Source organism: Botryllus schlosseri, chromosome 16 (genome assembly GCF_051294905.1).
Source record: "Botryllus schlosseri isolate E-star chromosome 16, Bs_hap1, whole genome shotgun sequence".
In the NCBI taxonomy this organism is placed as follows: Eukaryota; Metazoa; Chordata; class Ascidiacea; order Stolidobranchia; family Styelidae; genus Botryllus; species Botryllus schlosseri.
This window is the reverse complement of record NC_137251.1, coordinates 17,210,815-17,227,524: the sequence shown is the minus strand read 5'-3', so window position 1 is coordinate 17,227,524 and position 16,710 is coordinate 17,210,815. Positions and strand designations below refer to the sequence as shown.

General features: G+C 40.6%; 2 protein-coding genes across 3 annotated transcripts in view; one reads left to right on the top strand and one right to left on the bottom strand.

The window, feature by feature from the left end:
* Positions 1-16,710, bottom strand: part of LOC145459243 (LIM/homeobox protein Lhx9-like) — a 140,025-nt gene that overhangs the window by 13,667 nt on the left and 109,648 nt on the right. The window lies entirely within an intron of this gene.
* On the top strand, positions 1,280-15,572 carry LOC145459229 (gelsolin-like). 2 transcript variants are annotated; one of them, XM_080337872.1, is made up of 14 exons: positions 1,280-1,491; positions 1,559-1,755; positions 3,601-3,762; positions 4,406-4,558; positions 5,441-5,660; positions 7,680-7,897; positions 8,358-8,435; positions 9,385-9,549; positions 10,437-10,631; positions 11,542-11,704; positions 12,164-12,325; positions 13,417-13,561; positions 14,267-14,404; positions 15,209-15,572. In XM_080337872.1, the coding sequence occupies exons 1-13, from the start codon at positions 1,347-1,349 to the stop codon at positions 14,385-14,387; spliced, it is 2,124 nt and encodes a 707-aa protein (XP_080193998.1). In that variant the 5' UTR covers positions 1,280-1,346; the 3' UTR covers positions 14,388-14,404; positions 15,209-15,572. The 2 variants fall into 2 exon arrangements, with proteins under 2 accessions (XP_080193998.1, XP_080193997.1); XM_080337871.1 differs by lacking the exon at positions 14,267-14,404.

Sequence of the window (16,710 nt, the reverse complement as noted above, 5' to 3'; positions counted from 1 at the left end):
GTTCAGATCTTCAAAATAGTCGCACATTATATCAAAAACGATGTCATCTTATCTTGTCCGTATCACTATAGTGGTCGAGGTCCCAAAGATAGATGTTGGGAGTGCATAATCTGCATATTATTACCTAACAAGACTGATGTTTAAAGTACGCAGTCCCCCACGACAGCTAGAACTGTAGAACAGCATTGAGCACCAGCGTCCAGCAATATGTTAAGAATATCATTCGGTATTCTAAGGAAGAATATGTAGCCTGTGGTTTATACTGGAAAGTGATCGATCTTGAGGCTCTAAACCCTTGAATAGGCGTGATCAATAACGCTTATAAGCCTTTAATGATCTTATATTTTGATATGGAAAACAGCGGTATGATTCAGAGGGTCCTCGCGTAGCGATTGCAGGAATGAATTCACTGGCTTAGTAACTCCGTATGTAAGATGCGCCGTAACGAAATGAGAAGTTTTCAGTGCGCTAAAATTCGTCGCTTGGAAAATGGATTATGTAGTCATTCCAATAAGGCATTTTTAAATCCCATTGAAAATACAGTATTGCACTCTTTGCTGTTGCATATTCATTCTATGGAACGTAATCGTCTTATCGAACATATAATTGGGAATTAAACAAGCTTAACATAATATATATTAGCTTCATCATGATTAAGCCTGCTTTCAGTTCATTTTGAGATGCCCACTCAGTGAATCAAATTATATCCGGTGGCGCCAATGTTGCGTGCTGTGAATTGAGCTATATATTGCTTATGTATGGTGCACCTCGTAGTGCGAAGTCATTCAAAACTGCTTACCCCGGATGAAGGTCCAACGTTACAAGAGTGAATTGGATAGAAAAGGAAGAATATTTATGATGCGTGCTATGACTTGAGCTATGTATTGTATATGCAAGCTGCGCCTCGTAATGTGAGGTCATCAAGAACTGCTACACCGGATGAAGGATCTATGTTACATGAGTGAAGTGAATCAAAAGACACAACGTTGTAGCATTCTTGCATGCATAAAATGTAGATGACATGCTGAGTTTAGGAAATGAAAGACCAGTGTTAATACAGATATGGTTTTAGTAACTTTCGGGTTGCACCGCATTAGATTACATAATTATAGCTTGCTTGCAGAACTTCAGACGTCGTATAAGTGCGCCCAATTCAAGCGGAAATCGACGATAAAGTTCAATGGTTCATCAAAAACTTCCCAGCGTATGGATTTTCCACTTAATCATTTAGAAAGAAATTATATTGTATCTTCGTGAGGCAGAATCGCGAAGATTTTGCGTTTCAGCGTATATCATTCTATTCTCAGCTTTTTTTAGTTGATAGCTTGAATTTATAACCAAAGAAAATGACGGAAGTGTTCGAAACAGCAGGCAAAAAGGCTGGGTTACAAGTGTGGAGAGTGGAAAACATGGCATTGGTCGAAAATGCATCGGCAATAAACGGAAACTTTCACACGGGAGATTCCTATCTCGTTCTGAAGACATCGAAAAGTACTGCTTATAATGTTTCCACTGAAATACTATAGAAAATAGATAACAAATTTCATATTTTTATCAGCAAGATCAGGGTCTTTTCAATGGGATCTCCACTTTTGGCTCGGGCTAGACTCGAGTCAAGATGAACGCGGCGCGGCAGCCATCTTGACTTTCCAAATGGATGATTATCTCGGAGGCGGTCCGGTACAGTATCGCCAAATACAAGAGCACGAGAGTTCGGAATTCATGGCATTGTTTCCGAAAGGAGTTAAATACATGGTAATAAGCTGAAAATATGTATATACTAGGGATGGTGTGAACGTGAGGTTCACGTTCGCGTTCTGTGTGTGAACCTCGGAAATTTAGAGGTTCGCGTTCACAACAGAACCTTGGTAGGTTCTGCACTGTGAACCTTTTTCAGATATTGCAATTTTCACTTCATTATAACATCATTGGTTCAAATTTATTGCATTTCAACTGCGGGCCACTCCATGCATGGGGCTGGCAGCATTCAAAATCAACACTAAACGAGCATGCACCTTGACAATCTCAAATGTTTTACTTGTTTTGTTACAAAAATTTGCTCGAATTATCCAGTTTTCCGTTTGTGAATATTTAATGACTCTCTACTGTGAGTTTGACCCGCAATCACACAACATCACGAGCGAAATACGTAGTCAGCGAAGGATACTTATTCAACCAATCAATAAGATTGTTATCGTTTTCTGATGTAAAAATTCGAGAAGGCGTATGGGGTCACTCTGGACTTCATATCTTTACTGTATCATTAAAACCAAATCTGTGCGATTGAGGAGTTGGCTACTGTTGCATAACTTCTTAATGAGGTAATATCGGTAGCAAATATAGAAACCCATTTTACACTCTGATCAATATCAATGTAGCAATACTCAAACACTGAATACATTGTCCGGTCTGGCCTAGACCGATAAGGGATAAGCGTATATTCCCTGGTAAGTCCTCGTGGAAATTGTTGGCAAAGCGACGAAAGATATTGATTTTATGGTAGCATTATATCCTTTCATTGCCTCAGTTGATATATTTAGCGACGTTTAAAACACCAATATGTACTTCAGAATTGTTGCATTATGTGGCCCAAGTCGTCGCTAGGTATCGTTTAGATTAATATAGGCTATCACTTCATTGAAAGATAGGGTTGGAATTAGCAATATGACGTCACGTGACGTCATGAGGTTCACGTTCGTGTTCACACAGAACCTTTTAAAAAGGTTCGCGTTCACACGAACCTGAACCTTTCAGGGGTTCACACCATCCCTAGATACGACTATTTTCATGTACCAGTGTGAATGAGCATGTGTCTGTCAATTAGGAATACAGGACGGTTTGTAAGTATTAATGATTATTGTCACACATCTAGGTTCAAAGCATTCAACATCAAAACAGCTTTGAGATGCCCATGATGATTCTCATGGTGGTGTAAGCGTCGGTAGGCAGTGGTTGTTTATTAAACAAAGAATTAGGTGCTTATCACATGTAGGTCTTTTGCACAACGCCCAAAGATTGCCTAAAACAAATGCACTATAGCCTGTTGGACCCTCGCTAAGTTCGTCATGTATAGGAGACGCGGGGTCATAAGAAAATATGGTACGAATCTGGGTGGGTAGCGTGTACCACTTCGCTTCTTTGTGTCCTTCACTTCCGCATAAACAGTGCTTGCAATGCGTATGTTGCTGGTGACTCGGGCGGATATTACTACCTTGGCGATGTCACATAAAATACTTCTTGAGCACAGTCATATCTTGAACAAACAAGTGATTTCTAATCTCTGAATAACGATAACTCAACAATGTCTTATCTTGCCTTGTGCGGTTTCACTATGGATAGCAATGCAGATCTACATTTATCAGTATAAACCAGCAAATATTTGTTACATATAAGCATATTGACTAAGACCGCGACGCTAAACTTATACGATATAATTCCAATCACAAATAAATCTAAACCGTAATGTTCGCGGTAGACATTGTCCAATTATATAATGTATGTCGTTTTATCTGCAGAACTCAACAACAACCCATGAACAGCTCAATGTACAGGAAACAAGTCCCATAAAACGAGAAGTATAATCGACTTTATTGTGTCCAGAAAGGGGGAGTCGCTTCCGGTTTCAAGAAGGCGAAGACTAATGTAAGCGACGCCAAACGATTGCTTCACGTCAAAGGCAGACGTTCTGTTCGCGCATCTGAAGTTCCCATGAAGTGGAGTAGCTTCAATCACGGCGACAGCTTTATCCTTGATTACGGGAACGTGAGTACAGCGTTTTGCTCATGTTGGCGATGAATCATGCCGACGTAACGTGATGGTTCACCCAACAAAACCTTGACCGGTAACGTACCTATATAACGTTAGATTGGTATGGAAGAAACTCAGTATTTCCTTTAAAATCATACCAACAACACAAGCATACTATTGTCATTGTTAACCTCTTGAAAATCCACCAAGATATAGTAGCCTACCATGGTCAGTGGTCAGACTTCTAGAAACAACAATCTGGTAGTTCAAGTTTTTTTAGTAGTTCAAGTTGGGGGTTTTGAAAGGTGAGTAGTCCTTTAGCTACACACATATAAATATTAGTTTGGCGTGAGCGTGATACCGGTGTTCTGCTGCGTTCATGTGGAAATCCGATTTCATACCGCTAAAAATCATTGAGTTGATTCGGAATTGAATCTAGCAAATAGTTTCGCTGTGTTTTTGTTAATTGCGGATTTTTAAAGGTCGTTAGTTCTAGTTCTAGTTGCGAGTTTTGAAAATCGAGTAGTTTGTACAAGTGTGGCCAACTGGCCATGGTGTATGTTGTATAAACTACGAGAAAGGATTTTGTCAACCATGAAAACCATGTTTCATAACAGCAATATTTTAAAATACCGCATGTAAATTGGTTGATGTGTAGGACGTATACCAATGGGACGGGAAAGAGTGCAACGGATTCGAGAAACTCAAAGCCGACAACGTGGCCAAAGCCATTATTTCGGATGAAAAAGGTGGAAAAGGAAAGTTGACCAAAGTCGAGGACGGTGACACAATCCCGAAGGCGATGCTAGAGGTAATACAGCTACACACTATTACATGGTGCTGGTAATATAATTCATCCTATACATACATAATGATACCGATAATTTCGAAAAATTACACATACAAATATCCAAACTGTTAGAGCGCTGTTTGTTATTAGCAATGTAGCCCGTGTGACATATGAAGGGAGATTATGGTATTCAAAATCCAGCCCTAACTATTGTAGTTTAGAGTTTGACTCGGCTTCCAGCTTCGATTATGCTAGGCGAAGTCCAATATCGAGTCATAATCATATAGGTGGTCAAGGTATTCATCGTTAGTACTCAAGAAGAAGTAATGTCATAAAATTTTACTCAAGTACCAGTACAGAAGTAGTGATTTCAAAGAGAATAATTGGTATTCTAACCCTGTTATGCCCAATAAACCGGAAACTGCGACGTAGAAGCAGTCAACAGTCATAACAGCTGGAGTATATGTTGTCCAAAGTAAATAAAACTTTATTGAGCATACTTGAAAAAAAATGACAAATACCTCGATACTGACCACATCTTGGCTGCCATAATTAAAGGGACCATTCCACACATAGTCTTCATAAGGAGCAAAAATATATAGTTTCACCAACTGGTAAATGTTATGGTAAAGTAGGCTATTGAATGCGAATATACCATTCACTATAATTGCATGCTATTTTACTTTCACGCTCATGCATATTTCCGTTACCACTCTTGTATTGTAGCCCAAATGACAATAGCACAACCAAATGCAAGCAGGCGTGAAATGCTAAGACACATCGAATGTCATTCCCACTCTAACTTACGACTTTGAATGGTTGACGTTATTTAAGTTACTTTCTCCTGAATGGTTGGCGTTATTTAAGTTACTTTCTCCTGTACACCTACATTATCTGTGCCAGGCTTTGGAGGGGACCCCGCAAGACGTACAGCCCGCCACATCCGACGATATCAAGGCACAGGTTACCAGAGTACCGGCGACGCTTTATCACGTCAGTTCCGATACAGGCACGCTCAAGATTAAAAAGGTCGGACAGGCTCCGTTCAATCAAACTGATCTCGATCCTGGAGATTGTTTTGTTCTGGACAATGGTTCATACGGGAAGATTTTCGTGTGGAAAGGTATTCACGGGTTGATGCTGATTTGACGTGTACTGAACTTGCAATCGTGAAACAATCGAGGGCTAACAAATATTCCTTGTTTTTCTATAATTATCTTGTTTTATATAGCTAAATGATCATCACTATATTATTATACAATTGAATATTATATTCGTATTAAAATAAACAAGAATATTTTCGACTAATCGTCAGCAACTAGTAGAGAATAGGAAATAACATTGTATTTAAAAAATCGAATTATATTCTTTATCATTCACTATTAGATGCTGACGATTACGTCTGACGACTGTCACCCGAAAATATTCAGGTTTGTTTCAATGCGTGTATATTATTCAATTGTATATTGAAGTTCTGTACCTCCAATCCAAGAGTATAACATTCATATTGAAATAAACCAGAATATGATCGACTGACACTCGTCAAGGGTAATGACAGCCGAAAATATTCGGATTTCAACATGAGCATATTATTGAATTTTATACTGAAGCTCTGTACTTCCAAGAGTCCCTTCACTATATTACTTTTCGCATTTGAACGCGCAATATATGCGATCTACTTGTTTCTTGGTGTCCATTTTTGCGTTACTTCCCAGCAATGTATATTTGCATTCATTCGCGTTTACTCATACTGTAATGTAATGATTTCATCAAGACATAACAAAGAACCGGTCTTGCGATTCGAATATGACCAGAAATGCAAAGATCTATTGACATTTGATTGACATTGACATTGATCTATTGTAGGGTTGCCATACGTCCGGAATTTCCCGGACATGTCCGGAATTTCACTAATAAAACTGCGTCCGGGAGGAATTTCTAAAATATGCCTAAATGTCCGGAATTTTGAACGCTTGAAGTGAAAAACGGAGTGAAAAACGATAATTTGAGCTCTGAGCGAAAAGTTGACCTTTTTTTTAGTCAACTACCTAGCAATGTGAAGAGAAAAACCGTATTTTGAGCTCTGAGCGGGAAGTTGACTTTTTTTTTAGTCAACCACCTAGCAATGTGGAGTGAAAATCGGTATTTTGAGCTCTGAGTGGAAAGATGACCTTTTTTTTAGTCAACCGATCACAAAGTGGGAAAAATTCACCGATTTTTGAGAATTCTTCTCCGGTTTTGCAAGTCTCAAATTTCTGAAAAAGTGTCCTCTTTTCAGATTTCCAAAATATGGTAAGCCTATCATAGAGTCGTCGTTTTAGGTCGTTTGGATGCTTTATTCAAAGATGGTGGTTCTAAATCTGGGGGTAGTTTGCCTTTATTCTGGGATTCGCGAAGATGTTAAACGTAATTAGCTTCCAAAATAGGCTGTGAGTAAGTCTGGGCAAATGTGCCGACCTTTAATTATCGGCTCATCAAATTTTGAGCTGGGCCACGGCACATTTTCAAATTGGAAATGGATTCGCTACCATAAAAGGAGGGAAACCACCGGATGTGCGGTGTTTATATAGCTCAGTGGTTAAGTGCACACTCGCATTAGGCTGATAAATAATCTCATCGGCGTGACATGAACATGACTTAACGATGTACAATCACGCCCCTTGCGTTTTCGAAGTAATCATCCTACACTAGATCTATTCTACCGCTGACTCTGATTATGTGGGCCGAGAGAGGATTAAAATTATACAGTAATATATGGAAGAACCAATATTATTGACACAATTCATTCAAATCATTTAACGACCAGATGCATATAGTAAACCCCCAGAAGCTGCGTCGAATGGGCCCAAGATCAGTGTTTATTTGGGCGGGATGGGGTTGAAAATATGTGGCTTCGGCCCAGGTTACAACATACAATACACAACCACATACTCCTGAACCAGATCGTGACCACCTCTAGTCGATAAACAAAGCGTTGCTGGTTCGACGTCATATTGATCGACAATGCGCTCACACCTCATTTCGAAATCCGCTAGTGGGCGCTGAAGAGCGCCCGGAATTTGTGAAACAAAAATATGGTAACCCTAATCTATTGACATTTGCGGGCGAAACAATATTCTAAAATGCATTACGCATCGTGCAGGAAAACAGGCAAGCAAGGACGAACGCAGTGGCGCCCTAATGAACGCAACCAAATTCATCACCGACAAAAACTACAGTCAATTTACCCAAATCGAATTGATGGCACAAGGAGCAGAGACGGTTATGTTCAAGCAGTTTTTCAGAAGCTGGCGGAATAAACATGAAACGGTCGGATTCGGAGAAGCGTACTCGGCTAGTAAGGTTGCCAAAATTGAGCAGGTATGTCATTGAAGAGACTGTTGGAAGTACAGAACTTCTATATACTATTGAATAGTATATTCATATTGAAATATACCCGAATATATTCGGCTCAAACTTGTCCTGACTCAGGAGTAATTGCCGGCAAGTATAGAACAGATTTCAAAAGAACCGTCATAGTAGTCGACTCCTAGACACTTAAATGAAAGAATGAAATCTGTCGTCGAGACAATTTTTCGCACAAATAGAAGTATCCATTGAATGTTTGCCAATAGCACAATTCATGGCAGTCAAAGGTTTATGACGATACCCGTTTTAAAATTCCAAAGCAACGTTGACGAACGATGTGGCGTAATACATGATCAAAGAATAGGCTTAATATGGTTGAACCGACTTTCATTTCGCTCATCAAAATCTACTGAGATTCCAATAGCCCTGAAAACATGCATTTCGTAACCAAGCAATTTACTTTTGAATACAGATTAAATTTGACATGAAATCGCTGAGCGATTCGAAGCTCGCGGCGAGATACAGAATGGTGGACGATGGTTCTGGAAAAGTAAGTATCGCTATTTACTGATGTATCTTACGAAGATGTGGCCAAAGCAGCAGGCGTTGCTACTCAAGTAGAAATAATGACGCCATTTCTACTGTATTACAACTAGAGGTATAGCGATTTCCAAGACGTGTCAAAACTACTTCAAGCGGTTCACCAGTTACTATGATGACTATTTCACACTGTTTCCATGACGATTTCACACACACATATATATATCGCTGTCAACCAAGGAACTGAGATCGCAAATCGCCAAACACTGTGTGGAAAGCTGGAATGATGAATCCTCGCGAATAATCTCATCCATACTGATAAGGCTGAAAACAGGCCATTGCACACTTCACCGGCACCTTCGCAGAATCGGATGCCACGACACGGGTTTATGCGATACGTGTGATATCGACGAGACGGCCGAGCACTTTTTAATCGATTGCGAACGCTCTTCGACCCAGCGCGACCACTTGAAGACGACGGCGGCGAATCTAAGCACACCGTTTCGGATCACAAGCTCATTATCAGATCCACGGATATTACTATCATTGGCTGAATTTGTTATCCTCACCGGCAGACAGTTGTAACACAGATGAACTTCTACCTTCTTTAGACCGGGTGCAAAAGGCCATAGTAACCGATCACCATATCCCAATACCAACAACTACACGTACATATGACAAAAACTTATTCCAAAACGACTCCGCGTACTTTTCAAAATCCAAAGCGTCAAAAGTGCTTGCCCAAAAACAATTCAAGTATAAGTGGTAGTAGTCCTAAGGCACAATCACTTGAGTAAGTATCAGGGATACTAGATCTAGAATACGTGCTTACTTGTCTGGTATGTATTACAACTATAGTCAAAACCGTAAGTAAAAGTAGAAATACTTCGTTGTTGCTCACCTCTGATATTACGATTATCGTTGTTCGTCACATCCAGTAACCGTGCGACATTTGACAGCTTGAAATTTGGCGCGTCGAAGACGGACTCAAGCCGGTCGATAAAAGCAAATACGGCATTTTCTTCGCGGGCGATTGCTATCTCATGCTGTACACTTACAAAGTCGGCTCTCGGCAAGAGTACATCATTTATTTCTGGCAAGGACTGCACGCTACCAAGGACGAAGTAAGTGCGGCGCTGATTTGAATATGATTTTACTAGAGCCCGACCGATTACACTGGCCAACACATATATGTTTTCTGGGGTTCTGAAGGGAACTGATTCCAAATCTGGTCTTGACTGTTTCAAGTTGTCCCTAGTTTTAGAGTTATTTTGACTGAAATCTCATATTTGATAGGGTACGTCATCTTTTTAAAGAGGATTTTCCCTCTTTTTTGACAAGTGTCCTAGCAGGACGCCCAAACGTCCTTTTTTTTTGAGATTTTGTCCTCGTTTTGAAATTTTTGGTTAAATATATGGCAAAATCGACTTAGATACAGTAAATCAGCACTGAAATAACGCTCCGCCGGGTAAAAACTTTTTTTTTTTAGTCAACCACCTGAAAATGTGGGCACTGAGCGAGAAAGTTTACCTTTTTTGTCATCTTTTCAGATTTCCAAAATATGGCAAGCCTAATATTTGAGCCTTATGATGTAGATAAAAATAGCATCTCTGTCGTGATATAGATCTTGCAAATTCAATCTAATCGTTACTTGTAAATGATGAAGACAGTGTGAAATCATAATTAAGCAACATCATGAAATTTTAGGGGTATTATACCTATCTTAGTTGAAGGGTTTTACGGATAAGTATCCACATAAAGTACTCGAAGCTATTCTGCTGTCATTCTAATTTATTTCTTGTCCAAGCATAAAAACGGCTGAAAAGCTGCAACGATCTGATGTCACGGAAATACGCCTTAACTAGATGCCATATCTTTTGAATGCCTGCTGAATATATCATGACCGAGATTGTATACTAATTTGATAAGTCAAAGTCGTTTTCGACGACACTCCATTTTCTTACACAGTATAAAATTATCTATCATACAGAAAAACACTCTCTATTTCTAGATTACCGCTTCGGCATTCCTCGCCGTTGAGCTCGACAAGAAGTACGACGATCGTCCCGTGCAAGTCAGAGTTGTACAGAGCAAGGAACCGCCTCATCTGCTTAGCCTGTTCGGAGGTAATCCGATGATCATAGTGTCGGGTGGACGCAGTCGCGGAAAGGCGGATGGCGGTATTGACGAGACAGCGTTGGTTCAGGTAATTGGCAAACCATTCGTCTTAATGATTTCATTTCGCGTCCTGCTTAGATTATATGCTCGATTTCAAGAGTTATGCGCACGTATAGTTGATATAAGTGATACAGTCCACTTTCAGTATCCGTATCGTTTTTGTTTTAACTTGTAAACTGATAAATGGATGATAAACTTGGGCTAGACTCCGATATTTAGTAAGGTAACTGCCGCCTTTTCTATACTGCCAGTGACAGAATATTTACTCGTAGACGAGCCATTTATGACCAAAACAAAACATCAACTCATTTCTCTCTGATATCAACTACGCAAAATGTCATCGAGTGCCTGCTATCCCCTTATTATATGATATACGGCCAAATATGGATGAAAGTAGTCAACATTACTACTCAAGCAGAAGTAATTCCGAACATCGCTACTCAAGTACATGTAGACAATGAATGGTTTCTAAAAGAAGTATTTTGATCGAGGAGTCGCATAATTTTTTCATCCAATCGGACTGGGGCCACTTTCAAAATTGCAAAAGGCGTCTTCGCGACTATCGCGCAATGACTAATGGCGTCACAACGTGGTGCGTTTCCCGAAAATATAATCAGATACCGTCATACAGGAGATATTTCACCCGATTTTTTTGACAATTTCACTCGTAAAAGTAATGCAAACCAATCCAAAAGCTTTTCTTTACTTTACAGAAGTTGTAATGTAAAAAAGCAGTTACCGTCAAGTCGTAGTCTGGAAGCGGATCTAATCTAGTAGTGCAACTAGGCATAGAATACTCCGGTACTTTTTTACTGACCACCTACCTCTAGCAGTAGCCACGAGAATAACACTATACAAGGGATGTGCGTGCTACACATGTTACAAAGTCTCTACGCAGCTAAACATTTGAAATACGAGGATCTGTACCGCATATACAGGTATTTTGTACCGCCACCGGAGGACGCGCATGCCAGGTCGAAACTACAGCTAAGTCTCTCAATTCCAACGACGCGTTTGTGTTGAAGACCAAGTCGGATTGCTACATTTGGGTTGGTCTTGGAGCTTCTGATGACGAGGTCAACGCAGCCAAGTATACCGCAGGTAATATACACGCAAATTATTCTCGCGTTGATATCATACGATTGAGGCTCCTTCACCCGATAGCAGTCATTAACACTGCACAGTGCACAGTCCAAGAAGTGATACAGCCAATGCATTGATCTCCCGTTCTTCAGTTCTATTGACACAAAAGTTGGGGGTCTGCATTCGCAGATACGTACGCGTGGAAATCTGTGTATTCATCTGATTTCAGCCTTAGCAAATCAGGTATACGGCATCTTCAGGTATCAAAATGTGTTAATGGCGTTTACCCGATTTTTATCACACACTACGGCGTAAATCGGGGAAATGACAACTTTTCGTTTACACTGTATAAAGTATATATGGTCAATAGACTTCAAAAGATGTACTCGCCCCTTTACTAATTCACCTTTAACGTAAGACTAGCAGAGCTAGCATCGTAATGGAGTCCCACAATTAACACACATCAACAATATTCAGGCAAACTGTCCTCTCAATCGCCGAAAATCGTGAAGGAAGGCCACGAGGATGCCGCGTTCTGGTCCCTTCTCGGAGGAAAGCAGGAATACGCTAGTCATCCGCGACTGCAAGACGATCTCAACGAAAACCCTCCGCGGCTATTCGCTATCTCAAACGCATCAGGTAGTAGGCCTAAGCAAAATAATCCAACGAACGAAATTTTGACATCATGTAAACGCGTTTTGGCAGAGGTGGTCCAAGTAGCCAGCTTAGCTATATTCATGCAGTGGCAGAAGTAAGGGCGTAAATCTCTACTCAATTACAAGTAAGAGTAGCAATTTCTCAGACATGTTAAACAACCTCAAGTGGAAGTATAGAAATGGAATGTCTGAAAAGATCTCAAGTATGCAGTTTCAAAATTAGTTTTGTTCGAGGGCAGTCGTGAACAAGGTATCGAAGCAGTCATCGTCGGTACTCAAGTAGAAGTAGAAGCAGCCCTGTACAAGTTAGTTAAAGCAAGTGCCCCAGGCCTGGCTCGACCCAAGAAATTGAAAACGGCAACGTAGAAGTAGTATAAAATCATAGGCACTCGGGGAAGCAGAGGCAAAATTTACTGAAAGTACTGCTGTGGAGGGGTCGGAGGTGGTCATACTTCCGAATTTTCGACCAACGCAAAATGAATTAAGACACTGTATAGGTAGGTAGAATCCTCCAAAATATATTCAGTTACCCTCATATGAGGCTATTTCGCTCGTATAAGATGAAAACTCATCCGAAGACCACTATGTTGTTGTTGTTTTGATATTCATGGTGTTTCGACTGAACATTGGTCATTTTAAATCTGGCGGATATTCTTTGTTAGGTTTCCGTATTTACCGGCTTGTGGCACGGCCCGCCTCAAGGCTTTTTTAAGACACCACTTACGTGGATCACGGGGAGAGGAGGAGCCCGGATAAACCTTCGACACTTATGTAGGAATCATATGGAGTCGACCTCGGTCGGACTCGAACCCGCGACCAATTGGTGTCGCAGCTGTGGAACCACTATCTACTTTTCCAAATCTAAACTGTAAAAATTATGTAGTTTCGCGTTAAACTGTTCGAGTAAAAGTGAAAGTAGTCTAAAAGCTTAACTACCTTAGTAGTTCATGCAGACAATACATACTTGAGTGCTCCGAAAAAGTCGAGGTATAGGCCTACATCGTTGCTGACCTTGTGACCACCTCTGGCTATATCAATAGCTTTTACTTTGACCCTACGAATCTGCGTATCCAGGTCGGGTTATTGTGGACGAAGTTCCCGGCGAATTTAGCCAGGCCGATCTCTGCGAAGACGACGTCATGATGCTCGACGTTTGGGACCAGGTATTTATCTGGATCGGGAAAGGCGCGAACGCTCAAGAAAGGAAGGCGGCCCCGGGGTAATGAGATAGGCTCTGTTGATGTGATATTATGCGTGCCGTGGTGAATAGCATGTTTGGTGTTCGTTGGACTTTAAATGCACGGTCTTGAAACGATTTCTAGCTACTGATAATGCGAGTACGTTATGTCGTGATTGTGGTTTTCGAATTGTGCCGGGATAACAATAGTTTAAAAGCCTTAGCCCAACAAACTGTATTTGTCTCCACGATTCACACGTTCAATCCTTTTGTGCTATACGGACAAGGTTGTTTGTTCAAAGGGCGGTGCAAAGTTACTAAGAATTCTCAATTTTACAACCGCCAATAACTATACATATAGTCTGACTTGAGACTATCGGGTAAACGATCGCCGTGCTTACGCCATCTTCAGGACTACTGGTAACGAACCATGTTTTGGGATATCCAGTCACCTGGCATCATTTTCATTATGCTTCTGATACATATTTGAACATTTAGGTCATTACTGTTGTGAAGTCATAAAATGTGGTAACTGAATCGACGCGGAGTAAATCACGCAGATATCGCATTTTGCATAGTCCTGACTTCTGCCATACCACTAGATTCAACTCCCATTTGCACGATTTTTGTCACTGTAAGAGTGTACATTACGTTACCCAATTTTCATTTTCGTGACCTCCTTGCTTGAATCAGAGTGATTTCCTCACCCGAGCAAGGTACATATACGTTATGCATGAACCACTCCAGGTTAGCCAAGGAATATATTGAACACGACCCGACTGGAAGAAGTGATTGCCCGACCGTGATGATCAAACAAGGCTCGGAACCCGGGACATTCTCTGGATTTTTCCCAGCATGGACCGCATAAGTTAGAATTAGATTGAGGTAAGGACGACTGACGCGATTTCACGAATCAGTCATGCCGACCGTTGGTCCCATATTCTATTTATGTTTACGAAGATATATAGTGGAGGGAATATATATGGTTTGGTTTGAAAAATTTGTGATATTATTTCGAATCTGCATGCTTGCGAGTGAAGTTATTTTATACTATAACGTGGTGTGCACACTGCACAGTGCGCACACTAGCGTGCTTCATGATTGTGAGTAGCCGAACATATGTATCATACTTTATATATAGGCTAAATCAATTCAATTCTGCAAGTCGACCAAAGACACCGTATATCAATCGTGGATCTGGTGGTCCACAGGTCCTGCCCTTACATTACGAATCCTATTACTATTACCACCAACAATTCCCTGCGTCTCGGAAGTAGTTCATAATGGATAGTCGCAGGAAACTAACAAATTTGGAATTGAAATCTCATGAACTTGATTTGACGACCCCGGTACGAAAATCGGGGGCTATCAGATGAGACTGTCCGCTGCGAAGTGGGTGAAAACTGTGTATTGATACTTCTAAATTTCCTCGATTCACTCCGGCAGACTAGCAGCGCACAGAACCCAATTGGTGGCGTTATTTTCACCAGGAAAGTGAAGGAATGCGGATGTATCGAATATCCAGTTGAAATTTGGGGTTAACTAAAAGTGATCCCAGAAAAAAGGTAGATTTAAGTAAGAAGGAGTTGGAATATCAAAAAAATATTTATATACGTGGAACCAGCGTGAAATTCCCGTTTCCGATGTCTGCACAGAAGTGCCCGTTCATAATGTTATCATATATTTCAGGCTGGCGGAAGAATATGTGAAAAACGATCCCCGTAAACGCGACAGCGGAATATCGATAATCAACATTAGTCAAGGAAACGAGCCTTTGATATTTACCGGCTTTTTTCCGACGTGGAGCACCACTTTTCAATACGTAAAACTGTGAATTGTGGGCGGATGCGTAACGCTGTTTAAATGATTATCAGTATTGATGTTTTATACCATTTTGCAGTATTCTGAGATATCTATCCAATTATATCCAGTGATATAGGCTAATTCATTAGCGGCATAATACCTGCGGATGGACCATCAACTTTGCGGTCAATCAACACCAGATGCTTTATGCAGATTTTTGTTAAATATATATATCTGTGCTGTGTACCGACAGTGTGCGAGATATTTGTAAGGGAGAGTGGGCGCTGCGTTAACAGATTAACGTAGTAGTTCTCGGCCGGGTGCACACGGGACAGGTCAGAGCCACTGCCGGAAAATGAGGTAAATAGATAACAAATGTTAAACTCATCTAAATTCTATTATTGTCATCTCTTCAAGACACACAAGGCACAATGCCATCAAAGGAAATAGATAGGTAGACGCTGAAACTAGTAAGTACAGTCTATTAATTTAACATCTACCTCGGCCTTGAACATTAATTTGCTAGTTGCGACCCAATTATATTTAGAACGCAGTGGCCCTTTGTGGTGGGGTTGCCATATTTTGGAATCCAGAAAGGAGGACACTTTTGACAAATCATAAAAGTTTGTTTACGGAAATGGAAATGGAATGGAAATCATGTTGTGAGTCTGATGTAACATAGGGACTATATACACTAGCAAGCGCTGGATAGTGTCATGTCGTGATTAAGATAAACCTATATACAGGGTTATTTAAATCTATGAAATTTCAATATACCAATGGGTGATTAAATACACCAAAGGCCGACAATATGATGCGTAATCAAGCTGGAAATATCGCAACAAGTGGTTTCATTGAAAGGTCAACATCCGGTCACAACGGTGAGCAATACGTCACTTCCGAAATCTTAGTGTAAGACAAGAGAATATGAACTCCACAGTGACAGTACTGACGTGTATGATTATTAATACTTCGTAACGTGTAGAGACATTGTCAGTGCCCGGGTGGTGTGTTTACGGAGTCATTTGGTCGTACATTCAGTTGAGAAGTCATACATTGTATCTGGCGTATAGGATGAAAGATCATGCATGTTGCAATGGCAGAGCGCCATCTCCATCGCACACCACGCATCGAAACAACTAAAAATCCTGTATACACAACACAGAAAAGCGAAGCGCGCTGTATTTTATGATAAGAATGAACGATTGTTGATGTACAATCTTCATTTCAATTATCTGCTAGTTGCTGACGATTACCGCTGACGAGTGTCAGCCGACGATATTTGGGTATATTTCAATAAGAATATACTACCGCATTCAATTGTATATTGAAGTTCTGCACCTCCAATAATCTCTTTAGAGATTAGGGGACATTGCGATAACCTCCAG